This window comes from Mustelus asterias, chromosome 1 (genome assembly GCF_964213995.1).
Source record: "Mustelus asterias chromosome 1, sMusAst1.hap1.1, whole genome shotgun sequence".
In the NCBI taxonomy this organism is placed as follows: domain Eukaryota; kingdom Metazoa; phylum Chordata; class Chondrichthyes; order Carcharhiniformes; family Triakidae; genus Mustelus; species Mustelus asterias.
This window is the reverse complement of record NC_135801.1, coordinates 29,616,268-29,634,194: the sequence shown is the minus strand read 5'-3', so window position 1 is coordinate 29,634,194 and position 17,927 is coordinate 29,616,268. Positions and strand designations below refer to the sequence as shown.

The 17,927-nt window shown below is 44.1% G+C and overlaps 1 protein-coding gene across 3 annotated transcripts in view; it reads left to right on the top strand.

Moving 5' to 3' along the window:
• inpp4b (inositol polyphosphate-4-phosphatase type II B) overlaps positions 1–17,927 on the top strand; it is a 413,442-nt gene that overhangs the window by 264,791 nt on the left and 130,724 nt on the right. For all 3 annotated transcript variants that reach the window (XM_078210873.1, XM_078210864.1, XM_078210883.1), the window contains exon 10: positions 16,024–16,201. In XM_078210873.1, coding sequence (XP_078066999.1) covers positions 16,024–16,201 — 178 coding nt within the window. The remainder of the gene's footprint in view (positions 1–16,023; positions 16,202–17,927) is intronic.

Sequence of the window (17,927 nt, the reverse complement as noted above, 5' to 3'; positions counted from 1 at the left end):
TTGTCGGGCTCCAGCCTCCCTCCCCTCAGTCTTCCCTCTGCCTTCCATTGTTTGTCATCTTCATCCGCCTCCTGCCTCCCAGGGGGAAAGGAGACCCCTATAGTCCCCAACCCTGGCATAGTAATGACCAAGGTGGTGACACAGGAGGGTCCAGCAACCCTGTCCATGAATACCAGCTTGGCATGGAGATTTAGGTCAGGAACCAGTCTGCCCTGGCAGAGTGGTGAGCAGTGCAGCACTATGGAAGAGTCTTTGTTGCGTTCACTTTGAAGCATCTTGCAAACTGAGGACCACCTTGTGCACGCTACTCTGTCAACTGGGTTCTAGGCCAACCTAATTTCCTGCTGGCATGATACAAGATTGGAAGGCCTGATGGGAATCTGATGGCCAACTGTTTTAATCAGCATTCATAAAATGCAAATAAATGCAAATGGTGTTCAGGCCAGCAGGCAATGGGAAGATTGGCCCACCATTAACCCACCATTGGGAGAATCGCAGCACAATTTTACACTGGAGGGTATATGACATTTTGACTCCGGCTAGATTCTCCGTGCCTGCTACCAGCACACCTGCTGTGGGCGGGATGGGAGAATTCTGCCCTGACTCTTGGTATTGAAATTTAATACTTTTTTAAAAAATTATTTATGATTCCTCTTGCAGTTGAAAATTGATTGGAAAAATTGTTCTGTGGGATGGTCTTGAAACGGTTTGCCAAATGCCATCCCTCGGGCAATTCGCATGGGCTTTTACTAGGTTCATTATCTGTGGTGGTTACAGACCGATAGGCACACACTCATATAGATGGGCAGCATTATGCTGATATAATTGTGTGACTAGAGATGAAATTTGAGCTAAAGTTAGTTATCTGGAGGTACTTACTATTCAGTACAGGATGTGCCTGATTAAGCAGTAATGAAAGCACAAAATAAACCACTTCATTCATCTTTGAGACTAATTCAAAACTGCAGTACCCAAACAAATGTTAGTATATTTTCAAAAAATAAATTATTGTGTACTTAAATTATATTGCTGACTGTTTTAAAGAAAGGAGTATTTAGAACAGCTTCACATTGATGTTTGTTAAGTTTAACCTGCATGTAGTGCCAAACTCAAATTGCAATAAAGTTTGATTCAACTCTACAGATATATCAACCAAACAAAATTGCATGAAATTAAGCATATTTCTGAGTGATTTGAAAGTGCAGCAATTGTGCTTCTTTCCTACCATTTTAACAGTTTAAGGCTCCAAAACAAATTGTGGGAAGTAAATTATTTACATAACCTTTGTTCCTGCCTCTGATCCAGAAATAATTATGCTGGGACCTGTCAAAGATTCTGAAAAGCCCCCAAAAATATGCTTAATCCAAAAAGCATATTCCTACTTCCACATAACCCCTCAGCCTGTTCTTTCTTTTCCATATAATTTCATTAAGTAAAAGATAATTCATCTGATTAATTTTGAAGACTATCCCTAATTTGAATTAGAATTACAGTATTTGATGAGTGAAGCTTTCCATTGAAGTGTGATGTCTTTGATCTATAGTTAATGCAGAGTGTTGTTACAAAACATGAGTTAATATTCAAGTAGTGCAGGAATAATGGATGAAAACTTGTGGAGACGAGAGGATCTTTCCCATTGGCTAAAGAACCGGCAAGACCCCCGCATTGCATTTTTCCGAGAAGACCCCAGCATCTTTTGCCACTCAGGCACTTAACAGGTCAGCAGCAGGTCTTCCTTTGGGGGCCAATGTCCTGCCCACTGCAAACTGTCAGCCAATCAGAGGCTCTTCTGGACTCAACTGTTTCACTGGGGAGGCAGTATCTACTTCTGGTAGTGCACTCACCAAAGACCTCGAATCAAGGTGGAACCTAGGCAAGTGAGTGATGGGAGGTTAGGTTTTGTGGGCTGGAGGAGAGTGTCAGCATCAAGGGCAGGGAGATGGTTCTCAGCGGGCTTTCCCATACCAATGCCAGAACCCTTGATCAGGTACTCAGTACCTTTAAATGAGGGATTTCCATGGGCACCCACAGGCCAACATGGCAGAATTTGCTTGGAAAGCTCCTCCTACCCACCTCTGGACTAATATCAGCAGCAGTGGATGAGGCCCTTAAGTGGGCCTTTCTGCCACCGACTTAATCAGGCTGGAAGTAGGAGGGTGGTGAAGTCCCCACCCGCCCACCACCTTGCCCCTCCTAATTAAATTCCCTTGTCACCAAACTCACCATGGAAGAGGGCACATAAATTGGTGATAAATTAGCAAAGTCCACAAGGTTGACTCTATCAGGGTAACTGGCTCGAAAGAAATCTAGGTGCTGGTGCTGTGGTTTAATGGGGAGCTGTCGGGGAAACTAAGGAAATCAGCAAGAGGGGGAGGGTTAGCACCTTAGGGTAAGGCAGTGAAGAGTGATCGCAGAAGGGCGAATTGGTGGGCATAAATTTTCAGGGGAGGAACATACTGATTTATGCTAGTAAATGTTATCAATGATGCGAGAGCGATTGGAATATAATGTACAATAGTATCATTAAATTCACACAGTACTGAAGGAGGCCATTTTGGCCCATTGAGCCTGCACTGACAACAGTCCCACCCAGGCCCTATCCCCATAACCCCACATATTTACCCTCCTGACATTAAGGGACAAATTTAGCATGGCCAATACACCTAACCGCACCTCTTTAGAGTGTGGGAGGAAACTGGAGCACCTGGAGGAAACCCACGCAGACATTGGCAGAACATGCAGGTCACAGACAGTCACCCAAAGTAAGAATTGAATCCGGGTCCCTGGCGCTGTGAGGCAGCAGTGCTAACCACTGTGCCAGCTTGCTGTTCCAATATATCTATTCATCTAGTCAGCACCCATTCATTTAACAGAGCTTGAAAGCACTTTCAGCAGCATATGATGGGGTACTACATCGGTACATTACCCTGCCCTTGGTGAACTGTAATCCAAATAGTAATCCTCAGTGTTGGGAGAGCACGCATGAGTTGTTGCTGAGCCACCTGGCAGCCAGTGAGGTAGAACACATTGCTGACTCAAATCCCAGTGCATATTTACAACAATTTTTATAGCTCCTTAGATTGAGGACGTTTATCACTGAAAAAGCCCAGCACAGTCACGCCTACTGGCATAACTGTCCCTCTTAAATTAGATTTCCCACAGAGATCCTTCACATTGGAGTTTTCAATGCATTTAAAATGAAATGATGCAACCCACCCAGTGACTTTAATAGAGTAGATATGACATTGTGTAAGGCATAAAAACATATGAAGCGCTAAGTCCTTTGATTTAGTAATCCACTCCTAGAACCAACAAGCTACGCACTATCAGCTCTACTATGTATTTGTTCAAGCATACTTCATTATTTGTACCCACTTAAGATAGGTGCGGCACTGAAGGCGTATACCCAGCTGTTCTGGGTATTGTGTTCCCTGAGATGGGAGCCGTTATTAGCTGCAGAAGTTGTTTTCATAAATATTTAAAAATATGTTTTGTATTTTTATGACGTACTTGATTTGACCCCAGTTAGTTTTGCTCCATTCATTCATGGGGTGTGGCCATTGCTGACAAGGCAGGATTTGTTGTCCATCCTGAATTGCCCTTGAACTGAATAGCTTTAAGAGTCAACCACATTGCAGTGGGTCAAGAGTCACATGTAGGCCAGATCAGGTAAGGATGGCAGATTTCCTTCCCCCCCCCCCCCCCCAAAGGACATCAATGAGCCAGATGGATATTTATAACAAGTGACAATGGTTTCAGGATCAACATTACTGCGTCTAGCTTTATAATTCCAGAATTGTTCATTGAATTTAATATCCGACAGTTGTCATGATGGGATTTGAACCCGTTGTCCTCAGCACATTAGCTAGGCCTCTGGATTACTAGTCTAATGACATTGCTACCATGCCTTTCTCTCCTCTAGTGTCTACATCCCATATTTTCCATTGCAGGCCTGTTGGCAGCTGCAGTTGCAGAAGATGGAGACAATGTTAGCTGTACATCCCTTCTTCGTTCTGGAGAAATAAGCAAGAAGCACATGTTGTCATGAACTGGAATGTCATTTCCTGCTCATACCAAACCTCTGTCTGCAAAGCAATACTTAACAGGCAGTACATATCTAACAAGATTTGTCATCTCGGGAGCTGAACAGTCAGGCCTGTGCCACGACAAGAACTGTTCTGACAATAGCTACTTAAGTGATTGTTGCATTGAACCTTTATGTACTGGGTGCTTTCAAGGAATAGCGGAGCAGAATGACAACATTTTCATTAAGTGATGAACTGATCTATAAAGCAGGTGGCAGATGATTTCTTTGGTAGGCAAGCACCTTTATCACTTCCCTTCGAAGGCAGCTAATAGTGTGAGAGAACACTGCAAATTTTCTCTATGGTAGGTTTGCTCAAAGACCACAGCATTAGTGAGAGTGAACGAGTGAGGGAAAGGATTGCCGTCTTCCAATGCGCAATCATTCCGTGACCTTATTCAGAAAATCATTAGAGTGAATGCTTGCTACCCTGGTAGTGGTCACAAGAATTTTGTCTTATGTCAATTTTTAAGACCATACGATGATAGGAGCAGAATTAAGCCACTCAGCCCATGGAGTCTGCTTTGCCTTTCAATCATGGCTAATATTTTTCTCATCCCCATTCTCCTGCCTTTCCCCATAACCACTGGCCCCCTTATTAATCAAGAACCTGGCTATCTCTGTCTTAAAGACGCTCCATGACCTGGCCTCTACAGCCTTCTGCGACAAAGAGTTCCACAGATTCACCACTCTCTGGCTGAAGAAATTCCTCCTCATCTCTGTTTTAAAGGATCATCCCTTCAGCCTGAGATTGTGCCCCTCTGGTTCTAGTTTTTCCTACTAGTGGAAACATCCTCTCCACGTCCACTCTATCCAAGCCTCGCAGTATCCTGTAAGTTTCAATAAGATCCCACCTCGTCCTTCTAAACTCCAAGTACAGACCCAGAGTCTTCAACTGTTCCTCTTATGACAAGTTCTTCAATCCAGGGATCATTCTTGTGAACCTCCTCTGGACCCTTTCCAAGGTCAACACATCCTACCTTAGATATGGGGCCCAAATCTGCTCACAATTTCCCAAATGGGGTCTGACCAGAGCCTTGTACAGCCTCAGAAGTACATCCCTGCTCTTGTATTCTAACCCTCTCGACATGAATGCTAACATTTCATTTGTCTTCCTAACTGCCGACTGAACCTACACCTTAAGAGAATCTTAAACAATGACTCCTAAGTCCCTTTGTGTTTTTGATTTCCTAAGCATTTTCCCATTTAGAAAATAGTCTATGCCTCCATTCCTTCTGCCAAAGTGCATAACCTCTCACTTTTCCACATTGTATTCCATCTGCCACTGCTTTACCCACTCTCCTAACCTGTCCAAGTCCTTCTGTAGTCACCCTGCTTCCTCAATACTACCTGTCCCTCTACATATCTTTGTATCATCTGCAAACTTAGCAACAGTGCCTTCAGTTCCTTCCTCCAATTCATTAATGTATATTGTGAAAAGTTGTGGTCCCAGCACTGACCCCTGAGGCACACCACTAGTCACCGGCTGCCATCCTGAAAAAGACCCCTTTATCTCCACTTTCTGGCTTTGGCCAGTCAGCCAATCCTCTGTCCATGCCAGGATCTTACCCTTAACACCATGGACACTTAACTTATTTAACAGTCTCCTATGCGGCGCCTTGTCAAAGGCTTTCTGGAAATCTAAATCAATCACGTCCACTGGTTCTCCTTTATCTAACTTCCTTGTGACCTCCTCAAAGAACTCTAACAGATTTGTCAGACATGACCTCCCCTTGACAAAGCTATGCTGACTCAGTCCTACTTTACCATGCACTTCCAAGTACTCCGCGATCTCATCTTTAATAATGCACTCTAAAATCTTGCCAATGACCGAAGTCAGGCTAACTGGCCTATAATTTCCTGTCTGCTGCCTCCCTTCCTTCTTAAACAGCTGTGTTACATTACTTTCCAGTCCTCTGGTATCCTCCCTGCCTCCAGTGATTCCTGAAAGATCACCACCAATGCCTCCACAATTTCTCCAGTTAACTCTTCTAGAACCCTGGGGTGTATTCCATCCAGTCCAGGTGATTTATCCACCTTCAGACCTTTCAGTTTCCCCAGAACCTTCTCCTTCGTGATGGCCACTACACTCACCTGTGCCCTCTGATTCTCCTGGAGCTCTGGCATCCCACTGGTGTCTTCCACCGTGAAGACTGATGCAAAGTAACTATTCAGTTCCTCTGCCATTTCTTCGATTTGTATTATTACTTCTCCAGCTTCATTTTCCAGTGGTCCAATGGCTATCTTTTGCCTTTCACTTACCTTTTATATGTTGAAAAAAATCTCTCTCTAATGTGGTCCCGTTATTTAAGAAGGGTAGGAAGAATAACCCGGGAAATTATAGGCCGGTGAGCTTGACGTCCGTGGTCGGGAAGTTGTTGGAGAGGATTCTTAGAGATAGGATGTATGCGCATTTAGAAAGGAATAAACTCATTAACGATAGTCAGCATGGTTTTGTGAGAGGGAGGTCATGCCTCACTAACCTGGTGGAGTTTTTTGAAGAAGTGACTAGCATGGTTGACGAGGGAAGGGCCGTGGATGTCGTCTATATGGACTTTAGTAAAGCGTTTGACAAAGTCCCCCATGGTAGGTTGGTGCAAAAGGTTGGATCTCATGGGATAAAGGGGGCGGTGGCTAGATGGGTGGAGAACTGGCTTGGTCACAGAAGACAGAGGGTGGTAGTGGAAGGGTCTTTTTCCGGCTGGATGCCTGTGACTAGTGGTGTTCCGCAGGGCTCTCTATTGGGACCTCTGCTGTTTGTGATTTATATAAACGATCTGGAAGAAGGTGGAACTGGGGTGATCAGTAAGTTTGCGGACGACATGAAAATGGCTGGACTTGCAGATAGTGAGGAACATTGTCAGAGGCTACAGAAGGATATAGATAGGCTGGAAATTTGGGCAAAGAAATGGCAGATGGAGTTCAATCCAGATAAATGCGAAGTGATGCATTTTGGTAGAACTAACGCTATACGATAAATGGCAGAACCATAAAGGGTGTAGATACGCAGAGGGACCTGGGTGTGCAAGTCCACAGATCCTTGAAGGTGACGTCACAGGTGGAGAAGGTAGTGAATAAGGCATATGGCATGCTTGCCTTTATAGCATAGAGTATAAAAGTTGGGGTCTGATGTTGCAGTTGTTTAGAACGTTGGTTCGGCCGCATTTGGAATACTGCGCCCAGTTCTGGTCGCCACACTGCCAGAAGGAAGTGGAGGCTTTAGAGAGAGTGCAGAGGAGGTTTACCAGGATGTTGCCTGGTATGGAAGGGCTTAGTTATGACGAGAGATTGGGTAAACTGGAGTTGTTATCACTGGAAAGACGGAGGGTGAGGGGTGACCTAATAGAGGTGTATAAAATTATGAAAGGCATAGGTAGGGTGAATGGTGGGAAGCTTTTTCCCAGATCGGTGGTGACGTTCACGAGGGGTCATAGATTCAAGGTGGGTCGGGGGAGGTTTAACACGGATATCAGAAGGACGTATTTTACACAGAGGGTGGTGGGGGCCTGGAATGCGCTGCCGGGCAAGGTGGTGGAGGCGGACACACTGGGAACGTTTAAGACTTATCTAGATAGCCGCATGAACAGAGTGGGAATGGAGGGATACAAAAGAATGGTCTAGTTTGGACCAGGGAGCGGCGCGGACTTGGAGGGCCGAAGGGCCTGTTCTTGTGCTGTTTTGTTCTTTGTTCCATCTTCTTTTATATTGCTAGCTAACTTACACTCATATTTCATCTTCTCCTCCCCCTTATTGCTTTTTTACTTGTCCTCTGCTCACTTTTAAAGGCTTCCTCATCCTCTGGATTCCTACTAATCCTTGCCACTTTGTATGCTTTTTCTTTTGCTTTTATGCTGCCCTTGACTTCCCTCGTCAGCCATGGATGCCTCGTCCTCCCCTCAGCACGTTTCCTCCTCCCTTGGGATGAATTTCTGTTGTGCCTCCTGAATAACTCTCAAAAACTCCTGCCATTGCTGTTCCACTGTCTTCCCTGCGAGGCTCCCTTTCCAATCAACTCTGGCCAGCTCCTCCCTCATATCTTGGTAGTTATCTTTATTTAATTGTAATACCGTTACATCTGATTCCAGCTTCTCCCTCTCAAACTGCAGGGTAAATTCTGTCATATTGTGGTCGCTGCTGCCCAAGGGTTCCTTCACCTTAAATTCCCTAATCAAGTCTGCCTTATTACACATCACCAAATCCAGAATTGCCTGTTCCCTAGTAGGCTCTGCAACAAGCTGCTCCAAAAAAACATCTTATTGCCCTATTCATTGTTGCTCAGTTCAGTTCTGCCAGAACTACTTGACTCCATACTTCATTGCAGTCTTGATCCAGACATGAACACAATGGCTGAATGCCAGAGAAGAGAGGAGCTTCTCTCCACTTGAAGGCATTTAACTCCATTGTGGCATAAAGGAACCAAAGCAAAACTGATCGCTGTAGGTCAGAGTGACATGTTCCAGTGGCTGGGGGTGTACCCGACATAATAGAAAAGCAAGAAAGAAAATCTTGTGTCGGTAGAGTGCTTTTCATGATCATTGGATGTCACAAAGTGCTTTACAACCAATATAATGAAGTATATTAAGTCATTGTTGTAATGCAGGATAAGTGGCAGCCAATGTTACACACAGCAAGCAACCACAAACAGCAGTGCGGCAACGACCAGACAATTTAATTTTAGTGATGATTGAGGAATAATGTAATAAGTTTAACAACACCAGGTTAAAGTCCAACAGGTTTATTTGGTAGCAAAAGCCACACAAGCTTTCGGAGCTCCAAGCCCCTTCTTCAGGTGAGTGGGAATTCTGTTCACAAACAGGGCATATAAAGACACAAACTCAATTTACATGAATAATGGTTGGAATGCGAATACTTACAACTAATCAAGTCTTTAAGAAACAAAACAACGTGAGTGGAGAGAGCATCAAGACAGGCTAAAAAGATGTGTATTGTCTCCAGACAAGACGGCTAGTGAAACTCTGCAGGTCCAGGCAACTGTGGGGGTTACAAATAGTGTGACATGAACCCAATATCCCTGTTGAGGCCGTCCTCGTGCGCGCGGAACTTGGCTATCAGTTTCTGCTCAGCGACTCTGCGCCGTTGTGTGTCGCGAAGGCCGCCTTGGAGTTCCGCACACACGAGGACGGCCTCAACTGGGATACTGGGTTCATGTCACACTATTTGTAACTCCCACAGTTGCCTGGACCTGCAGAGTTTCACTGGCCGTCTTGTCTGGAGACAATACACATCTTTTTAGCCTGTCTTGATGCTCTCTCCACTCACGTTGTTTTGTTTCTTAAAGACTTGATTAGTTGTAAGTATTCGCATTCCAACCATTATTCATGTAAATTGAGTCTGTGTCTTTATAAGCTCTGTTTGTGAACAGAATTCCCACTCACCTGAAGGAGCTTGGAGCTCCGAAAGCTTGTGTGGCTTTTGCTACCAAATAAACCTGTTGGACTTCAACCTGGTGTTGTTAAACTTCTTACTGTGTTTACCCCAGTCCAACGCCGGCATCTCCACATCATGAGGAATAATGGCCAGGACACCAGGAAATAATGCCCTCTGTTCTTCTTTAAAATGTTGTGCAGGTAAATGGGGCCGCAGTTAAATAACTCATCTGACAGACGGCAGCTCCGACAGATGGCAGCTCTGACAGTGCAACGTTACTTGTGCTCAGTCCTGGAGTGGGGTGGCCACAACATTGTCGCTCAGAGTCAAGAGTGCTACCAAAAGAGCCACAGCTGCCACAGAGGATGGTTGTGGTTGGCACAAGCCAGTCATCAAAGCCTCAGGACATCATTGCATTAATTTTTCTGGGTAGCATCCTTAGCCCAACCACCTATTGCTGTTTCATGATCCTGACAAGATCATGAGTGGGGTTGTTCACTAATGATTCCAGTGTTCAAAGCATCAAGTTTTGCTGACATACAAGATACAAGTTTAATTATTCCAAATCGAGGGCAGATTCCTCCCTTGCCCAAACATACCTTCATATCTTTGAGTCCTACTCCTTTTCTCAGTTAACAACTGATTTTAAATATCTAGGGATATCAGTAGTTTCTCGTAGACACATGTGCCAGAATTCTACCGCCCTGCCCACCATGGGAATCGGAGCAGGCAAGGGGGAGACAATGCGAAGTGTCGTTTACCTCGAGTGGAATTTTCTGGTCTCTGGTCAAGCGAGGCCATGAAATCCCTCCCCAGTCTGTACAAAAGAAACTCTTTCTTCGTCCAGCAACAGTTGACTTTGATAGAAGGAAACTGCCCTTATTCCTCCTGAGAAGAGCAAGCACAATAAAAATAAATAAACCTGCTCATCCATCAACTTTAAATCAGATATTGGCAGTTCAGCTTATCCCAAGAGTTTGAGAGGCGTGTTGACCTGTACCACCACTCTCCAACTGGCCCCACAAACACATCATCACTCTGTTTGCCTCTGGATCAAATGACAATTTAGAAATTCCCAATAAGAGCTAGGCTCCAAGATAACAGAGATAAGTATGGATACGGATCCTCTCCGCCTCAGTATATGATTCAGTCAGATGTTTCAAGGATGCCACTGTGTCTTTCAGTGACTAGAAGATCTCAATTGCATTTCTACAGTGAAATATGATAGCCAAACAGAATTGTAGACCTCCATTGAGAGCATAACCACAACAGGACCTTCTTTCATGGCACATCCAATGACCAAGGTTCTAAGCTTTGGTATGGTTTACTAATGAATCCACTCAATAGGAAACGTAACACCTTAGATCCAGTTTCTTTGTTATTTGGTAGTTAGATGTATTGCCCAATGGAAGCTCCCAGCGCTTCTGTTCTTTACTGAACAGCTGATGCTGTCATTATTAGTTGAGTACTTTGCTGTCACTTACTGTTTTGACTCATTTGTAAAGGGCAGTAAGTGGAATGAGGTCTCAGAAGTGTCATACTTTGGGAAACTGTACCTTATCATGAATTGATGTGGGAATCATGAATTGAACTATACGTTTTCATGAAAGGGAGGAGCATATTGAAATAGCAAAACAATCTGAGGCAATAATGTGTCACGCTGACTGGAACTTGAAGAACACCCATCCACTCTTTATGGGCAGAATTTAATGTGGACGCTGTGGGGGCCCAATGCCTGCTACCAAAACTAGTGACACCCTTGCCAACTCGAAGGAATTAAGTTCCTAATTGGCAGTGGACACCAGGGCTCCTGGCTTTACTGGGGGCATTTAGTTGCTGCACTTCCCCCAGTAGGGTGGAAATTGAGCCCCTGACCAATCAAAGGTTGGAAGCTTTCCATTACTGGCAATGCCACTGGGAACTGTAGCTGCTGCTGGGAATACACTTAGGCCTTCACCAGGATTCATCCTTAGACTGCTGGAGAATAGTAAGTGAGGGTGGTCTGGGGGTTGCATGGAGGAGGGCACCAATGTTGACTAGGGGTCAGAGGAAACAGCAGGGGATAGTTCTCAGTGGGCATCCCATTCCTAATGACTGATCCCTCAACCAGCATTGAGTACCTTTGAATGAAGGACAACCCCCTGTTGGCTGCAAGTAATCCTGAGGATTTGGTTGTCAGTCTTGACGTATTGTGGGTTCCCCACTTTCAGCTGGTTGAATACCACTGTCGGTGGGCATTAATTGTCCACTTAGGGACCTCAGTTGTTAGTTGAGTGGGCAGGCCATCTGCAAGCCTTTCCAACTTTGGCGGCACGATGGCAGTGGTTAGCACTGCTGCCTCACAGCTCCGTAGACCTGGGTTCACTTCCCGTCTTGGGTCGCTGCCTGTGTGGAGTTTGGACATTCTCCCGGTGTCTATGTGGGTTTCCTCCGGGTGCTCTGGTTTCCTCACACAGTCCAAAGATGTGCGAGTTAGGTGCACTGGCCATGTTAAATTGCCCCTTTGTGTCCCAGGATGCATAGATTTAGAGGGAGTAGCGAGGTAAATATGTGGCATTACAGGGATAGGGCCTAGGTGGGAATGTTGTTGAAGCAGACTCAATGGGCCGAATGGCCTCGGTCTGCAATATAGGGTTTCTATGATTCTAACTTGGACATGATCAGGAGAAAGTGGTAGGGTCTCCATCTTGCACTCTTCAGCTCGATCAAGTGGAACCCCCCTGTCAGAACTCTCCTCTGGGTTCTGGTTAATTCTGCCCTGTATCATCCTATAGAACTGTGCTCTTATGTAGATAGGAAATGCTTTTTTGGTGAGTTTCTTCCAAATATCCACCATCGTGCAGAGAATTAACCTTTTTCCTTATTCCTAACATTACTCAAGATGTACGAATTTTGTACTTTCATCCAGTGAAAATCTTATCTATCTAGTCCTCTTATTTTACAGATCTATATCCCTCAGTTTCACTTTGTCCAGCAAAAATAACTTCAGTCACCTAACCTTTCTTCACCTTTCTGGTGTTAGTCTAAACCAAAACATTCCAGTTAGAATAGTTAATTCAATATCAACCAGGTACAGAAAGTATATCTGTAGTAAGTTCACGGAGACAGTAGTCCCTTCAGCAGAATCCCTTTATTTACAATTCCAACAGCAGTTCACAGTGCTGTCAACCGGCTGTCCACCTTCGGGTGTGCCAGAGGAACTGACACTCCCGGTTATATACAAAGTAAAGTTTCCCTGATTGGCCCATCAATTGGCCCCTTAATCGGGGAGTTCGTATTCCAATCGGCCAACTTCAGTGGCCTGATTGAAGTCATTACAGTATCATAGAGGGAAAGAAAGATAGAATCAGGAGAGAGATAAAAGAGATGGAAACAATAAGTTTTACAAGGTAAATTTCTGAATTTCTAAAATCCTCGGCAATCATTAAAATCCGAAATCCGAATGCAGTCATGAAAGTTGATATTCAATGACAGGTTGTTTGACAGTAATTAGGATTTTAAAAATATATATATTCTAAGGGCATGGGCTTTGCTGGTTAGGCCAGCATTTATTGCCCATCCCTCATTGCCCTTGTGAAGGTGGTGGTGAGCTGCTGCCTTGAACCCCTATAGTCCTTTGGTGTGGGTACACCCACAGGGTGTTAGGGAGGGAGTTCCAGGATTTTAAGGAATGGAGATGCATTACCAAGCCAGGGTATAAGTGGTAAACTTCCAGGTGGTTGTGCTACCATGTATCTACTGCCCTTGTCCTTCTAAATGACAGTGGTCGTGGATTCAGAATGTGCTGTCTAAGGAGGTTTGGTGAGTTCCTGCTGTGCATCTTGTAGATGGTACACACTGCTTCCCCTGTGTGTCGGTGGTGGAGGGAGTGAATGCCTGTGAATGAGATGCCAATCAAGCAGATTACTTTGTCCTCTGTTTTTAAAAAGAAATCACTTACACCGGAATGGACAAGCCCTATTTTTTTCTGGCCCATTTAGTGGATATCTATCATGTAAGTATCACATCTTCATGGCCTCTTTGTGTTATCATGCCCAGTCTCTTGGTGAGATACAGTACTGGGCGGCATGGTGGCACAATGGTCAGCACTGCTGCCTCACAGCGCCAGGGACCCAGGTTCGATTGCCAGCTTGGGTCTCTGCGGAGTCTGCACGTTCTCCCTGTGTCTGCGTGGGTTTCCTCTGGGTGCCCTGGTTTCCTCCCACAGTCCAAAAGATGTGCTCATTAGGTGCGCGGGCCAGGTTAAATTCTCCCTCAGTGTACCCAAATGGATGCCGGTGTGTGGCAACTAGGGGATTTTCATAGTAACTTCTTTGCAGTGTTAATGTAAGTCTACTGTGACACAAATAAAGAAAAGTACAGTGCAGCTTCTGGAGGAACAGGACAACTTAGACAGCAACCTCCTGATTCCTGTGTCCAACTGTGCATGTGTGGTTGCTAGAAGTTACTGTCCGCTTTACACTTCAATAATTGAGCACTGTTACTGTGAAATCTGGGCCAATTTGTAATTTACCAGTTTGTAAAACATTTGTTGATATTGATGAGTTGGAAGTGATAAAATTAGCTTTCTAAATTTAACGTGGACCTTAAGGACCCATGCGCTAAGAAGAAAAAAGACAGGGAGCGAGATTTTCTGCCCTTATTCCGGTGGGATATTCTTGTCCCGCTGAAGGTGACCACCCGTGGTGTAACAGGTGAACCACGCAAAACACCGTAGACTATAAAGTGGAAAAATGTGAAGTTGTCCACTTTGGCAGGAAGAATCACAAAGCAGGATATTACTTATATGGAAAGAAACTGCAGAGAAATCTAGGTCTCCTTGTACATAAATCACAAAAAGTCTGCATGCAGGTACAGCAAGTAATTAGCAAAGCAAATGGTGTGTTGGTCTTTATTGCAGGAGGAATGGCGTATGAAAGAAGTGGAGTCTTGCTACAACTGTAAGGGATATTAGTGAGACCACAAATAGTGTACAGTTTTGGTCTCCTTGCTTAAGGAGGTACACATTTGCATAGTCAGGTGTTCAATGAATGCTCACTAACCTGATTCATGATGTGCGGTTTGTTTCATGAGGAATGGTGGAACAGGTTGGGTCTATACTCACAGGAATTTAAATGATTGAGAGCTATTCTGCGGTATAATATTCCGGCGGAGCTTGACAGAGCAGATTCTGGGAGGATGAGCCGAATATTTGCTCCCAGGCCAGGATCACAGAGTTGGAAAATTCCCAACTTTGCAAATCTGATTCAGGAGAAAGTGTTGGATTTTTGTTTGGGGGCTTTACAGGGTTTACAGGTGCTACTTGGAGTAGGGGTCCACCGACCTGGAAAGAATTCTGAGACAGTGGGCGGCACAGTGGTTAGCACTGCTGCCTCACACCGCCAGGGATTCAGGTGCGATTCCCGGCTTGGGTTGCTGTCTGTGTGGAGTCTGTACATTCTCCCAGTGTCTGCGTGGGTTTCATCTGGGTGCTGTGGTTTCCTCCCACAGTCAAAAAAACATGTTGGTTAGGTACAATGGCCATGCTAAATTCACCTTCAGGGTACCCAAACAAGTGCTGGAGTGTGGCGACTAGGGGATTTTCACAGTAACTTCATTGCAGTGTTCATGTTCAGTAAGTAGTCTCACAACACCAAGTTAAAGTCCAACAGGTTTATTTGGTAGCACGAGCCTTTGGAGCGCTGCTCCTTCATCAGGTGAGTAGGAGTTGGGTTCACAAACAGGGCATATATAGACACAAACTCAATTACAAGATAATGGTTGGAATGCGAGTTTTAACAGGTAATCAAGTCTTTACAGATGCAGACAATGAGAGTGGAGAGAGGGCTAAGCACAGGTTAAAGAGGTGTGAATTGTCTCCAGCCAGGACAGTTAGTGAGATTTTGCAAACCCTGGCAAGTTGTGGGGGTTACAGATAGTGTGATATGAACCCAAGATCCTGGTTGAGGCCGTCCTCATATGTACAGAACTTGGCTACCAGTTTCTGCTCAGCGATGCTGCGTTGTCATGTGTCGTGAAGACCGCCTTGGAGAACGCTTACCCGAAGATCAGAGGCTGAATGCCCTTGACTGCTGAGGTGTTCCCCGACAGGAAAGGAACACTCCTGCCTGTTGTGATGTTGTAAGCCTACTTATGACACTGATTAACTAAAATAAATAAACTAAACTTAAAACAAACTAAAACTAAACTAGGGTCCCAGGTTCCAAGGCAGGTTGGGTAAAAGGTGCGCCTCGGTGTTCTGGGGCTTCATCTCAGTTATAGAAACATCTATAAAACCAAAAACATCCCTCAAGCCCTCATACCCACTTGCCCCCACATACTCCTCAGGTCCCATCCGTGCCAACTCATGATCTTATTTATTAGTGGAGCAGACTCGAGGAGCCAAATGACTTATTCCTGCTTCTCTTTCTTACATTTTATGTAATTCATGTTGTGAATTTTTAAAAAAGTTATATTCTGTTCACTATAGAGAAACTGTTATTACTTTCTTCTCTAATAATCTGGATTTGAATTGGTATGCACCATTTTCTTCTTCTTGGTTTTTTTTCTAGCTCAGCGTACCAATATATTTACTATTCACCTGAAGACACGACCAAAGCAAAAGAAGTTATAACCAACATTTATAAGCTTCAGCCTCTCATGTCGAGCAACACCGATCTACTCCTCACTGCAGCAAGGCAACACTCCAGTGACAACCTCAAAGATTCATTGAAAACACTCAGTGAAATAGTAAGGATTTAGACTGTTAACTTTAAAAGGACTGTTGGCTCTGTGTTATTGATTGTTTTTATCCAGAATGCATCCTAGCTTCGGACTTCTGCAGCTAATAATTGGTTGAGTATTGTGCTGGGGGGAGTTCGGAGATGAAAAAAGAAAACACTGTTTATCCACAGTTTCAAAGAGAGTTGAAATAGAGTTTCTTTGGGTCAATTTTGCACTTTAGGCTTGGAGTTATGATTTTGGAAAAACGAACTCGAGCTCCTTGTTTGCATTTGTCTTTGGATGTTGTACAGGGATTCATAGAAAAGACAGTTTTCCTGAATGAAGATTACGTTTTAAACTTACTAGAAGTATTTGGTGGTGGTCAGTGAGGAATTCTGAGCTAAGTTATCTCTGTTTCAAGTTATGTTTTGTCAAAGTACTTTTCTAATGAAACAATAACTTTTTCCAATTTAAAAATGTGCTGGAAAGAATTGTAAAGATGTAATCACTTGAATTCTATACTTTTTTTTCTCAAAATGTCTTTCCTTTTCCCTTCAAGGTGGTATCTCATGCTGGGCTATTCTTTTATGGCCTTTGTGATATCTCATGTAGGTATACAAGTCGCACCAAACCTTCATTATCAATAGACTGACTATCTGGGCCATCACAGCCCAGACTGTCGAAGCCTTTTTCACAAAATTTTCGCAGCAAATTTTCCTGGAGGAGACCCTAGAAAATGAACAAGAATGGAAACTTTGCTTGTAATTTTTCATTCAGCACCCAGATAGGCTAATGATAGCACTCCCACCAGCCAAGGCTGATGATTTTGTACTTGCCCTGGTTGGATGTATTCTGCCTTTTGAATTATGCTGTTGATTTCGGTGTAATGGATTTTTTTTTAACATTCATTTGCACCCTCATGATGATTGCCACTACTTTGCAAATTGGAACCCTAGTCTCGCTCACCACAGAGATTTGACCATGTTGAGTTTTTTTTAAGCCTCTGGAATATCTGTTTTATTGACATTAAAGTTGATAAATTCTCATGGATTATTTCCACTATTAAAGAGCTTGAGACAGATTTTCCTGTAGATTCAGCAAAACCCAACCTGTGCACTTCTGAGCCTTCCAAAATGCACACCCAACACGAGTGTGACTCCCTAAAAGACAAAAAAAAACACGTGTGTGACTGCCTGAGATTGGAATATAGAAACTAGAAGCAGAAATAGGCCATTCGATCCTTTAAGCCTGCTCCACCATTTAATATGATCATGGTTCATCCTCTATTCCAATGCCATACTCCTGTTTTCTCCCCATACCCCTTGATGCCATTAATTTAAAAAAAATTATCTATCTCTCTCTTGAAGACATTCAGTGTCTTGACCTCCATAGTCTTCTGTGGCCTTTATCTTTTCACACTGGAGTTGGGTTTGCAGTGCATTTTCTGAGCTTCAATGGTGCACATGAGGAGAGTGAGTGTAGAGGCAAGCCAGTTGAAAACCCACCTCGTTTTTCCAGCACAACAGCCCAACTCCCAACATGGCACTAAAACATGCTGTATTACAATAGTGTCAAATAGTGACATTTGAAGGTGCCAAAACATTTCACACTTCTATTTCAAAATGTTTCCGACTCCTCAGCAGTTTTCCCTCAGTGGTCACAAACTCTCTAAGGAAATGGAATTTTCTGGGGCTTCGAAAACCTACACCAGCTCATGAAAATTATTTGCGGGAGAAGTTGCAACTTTCCTGTG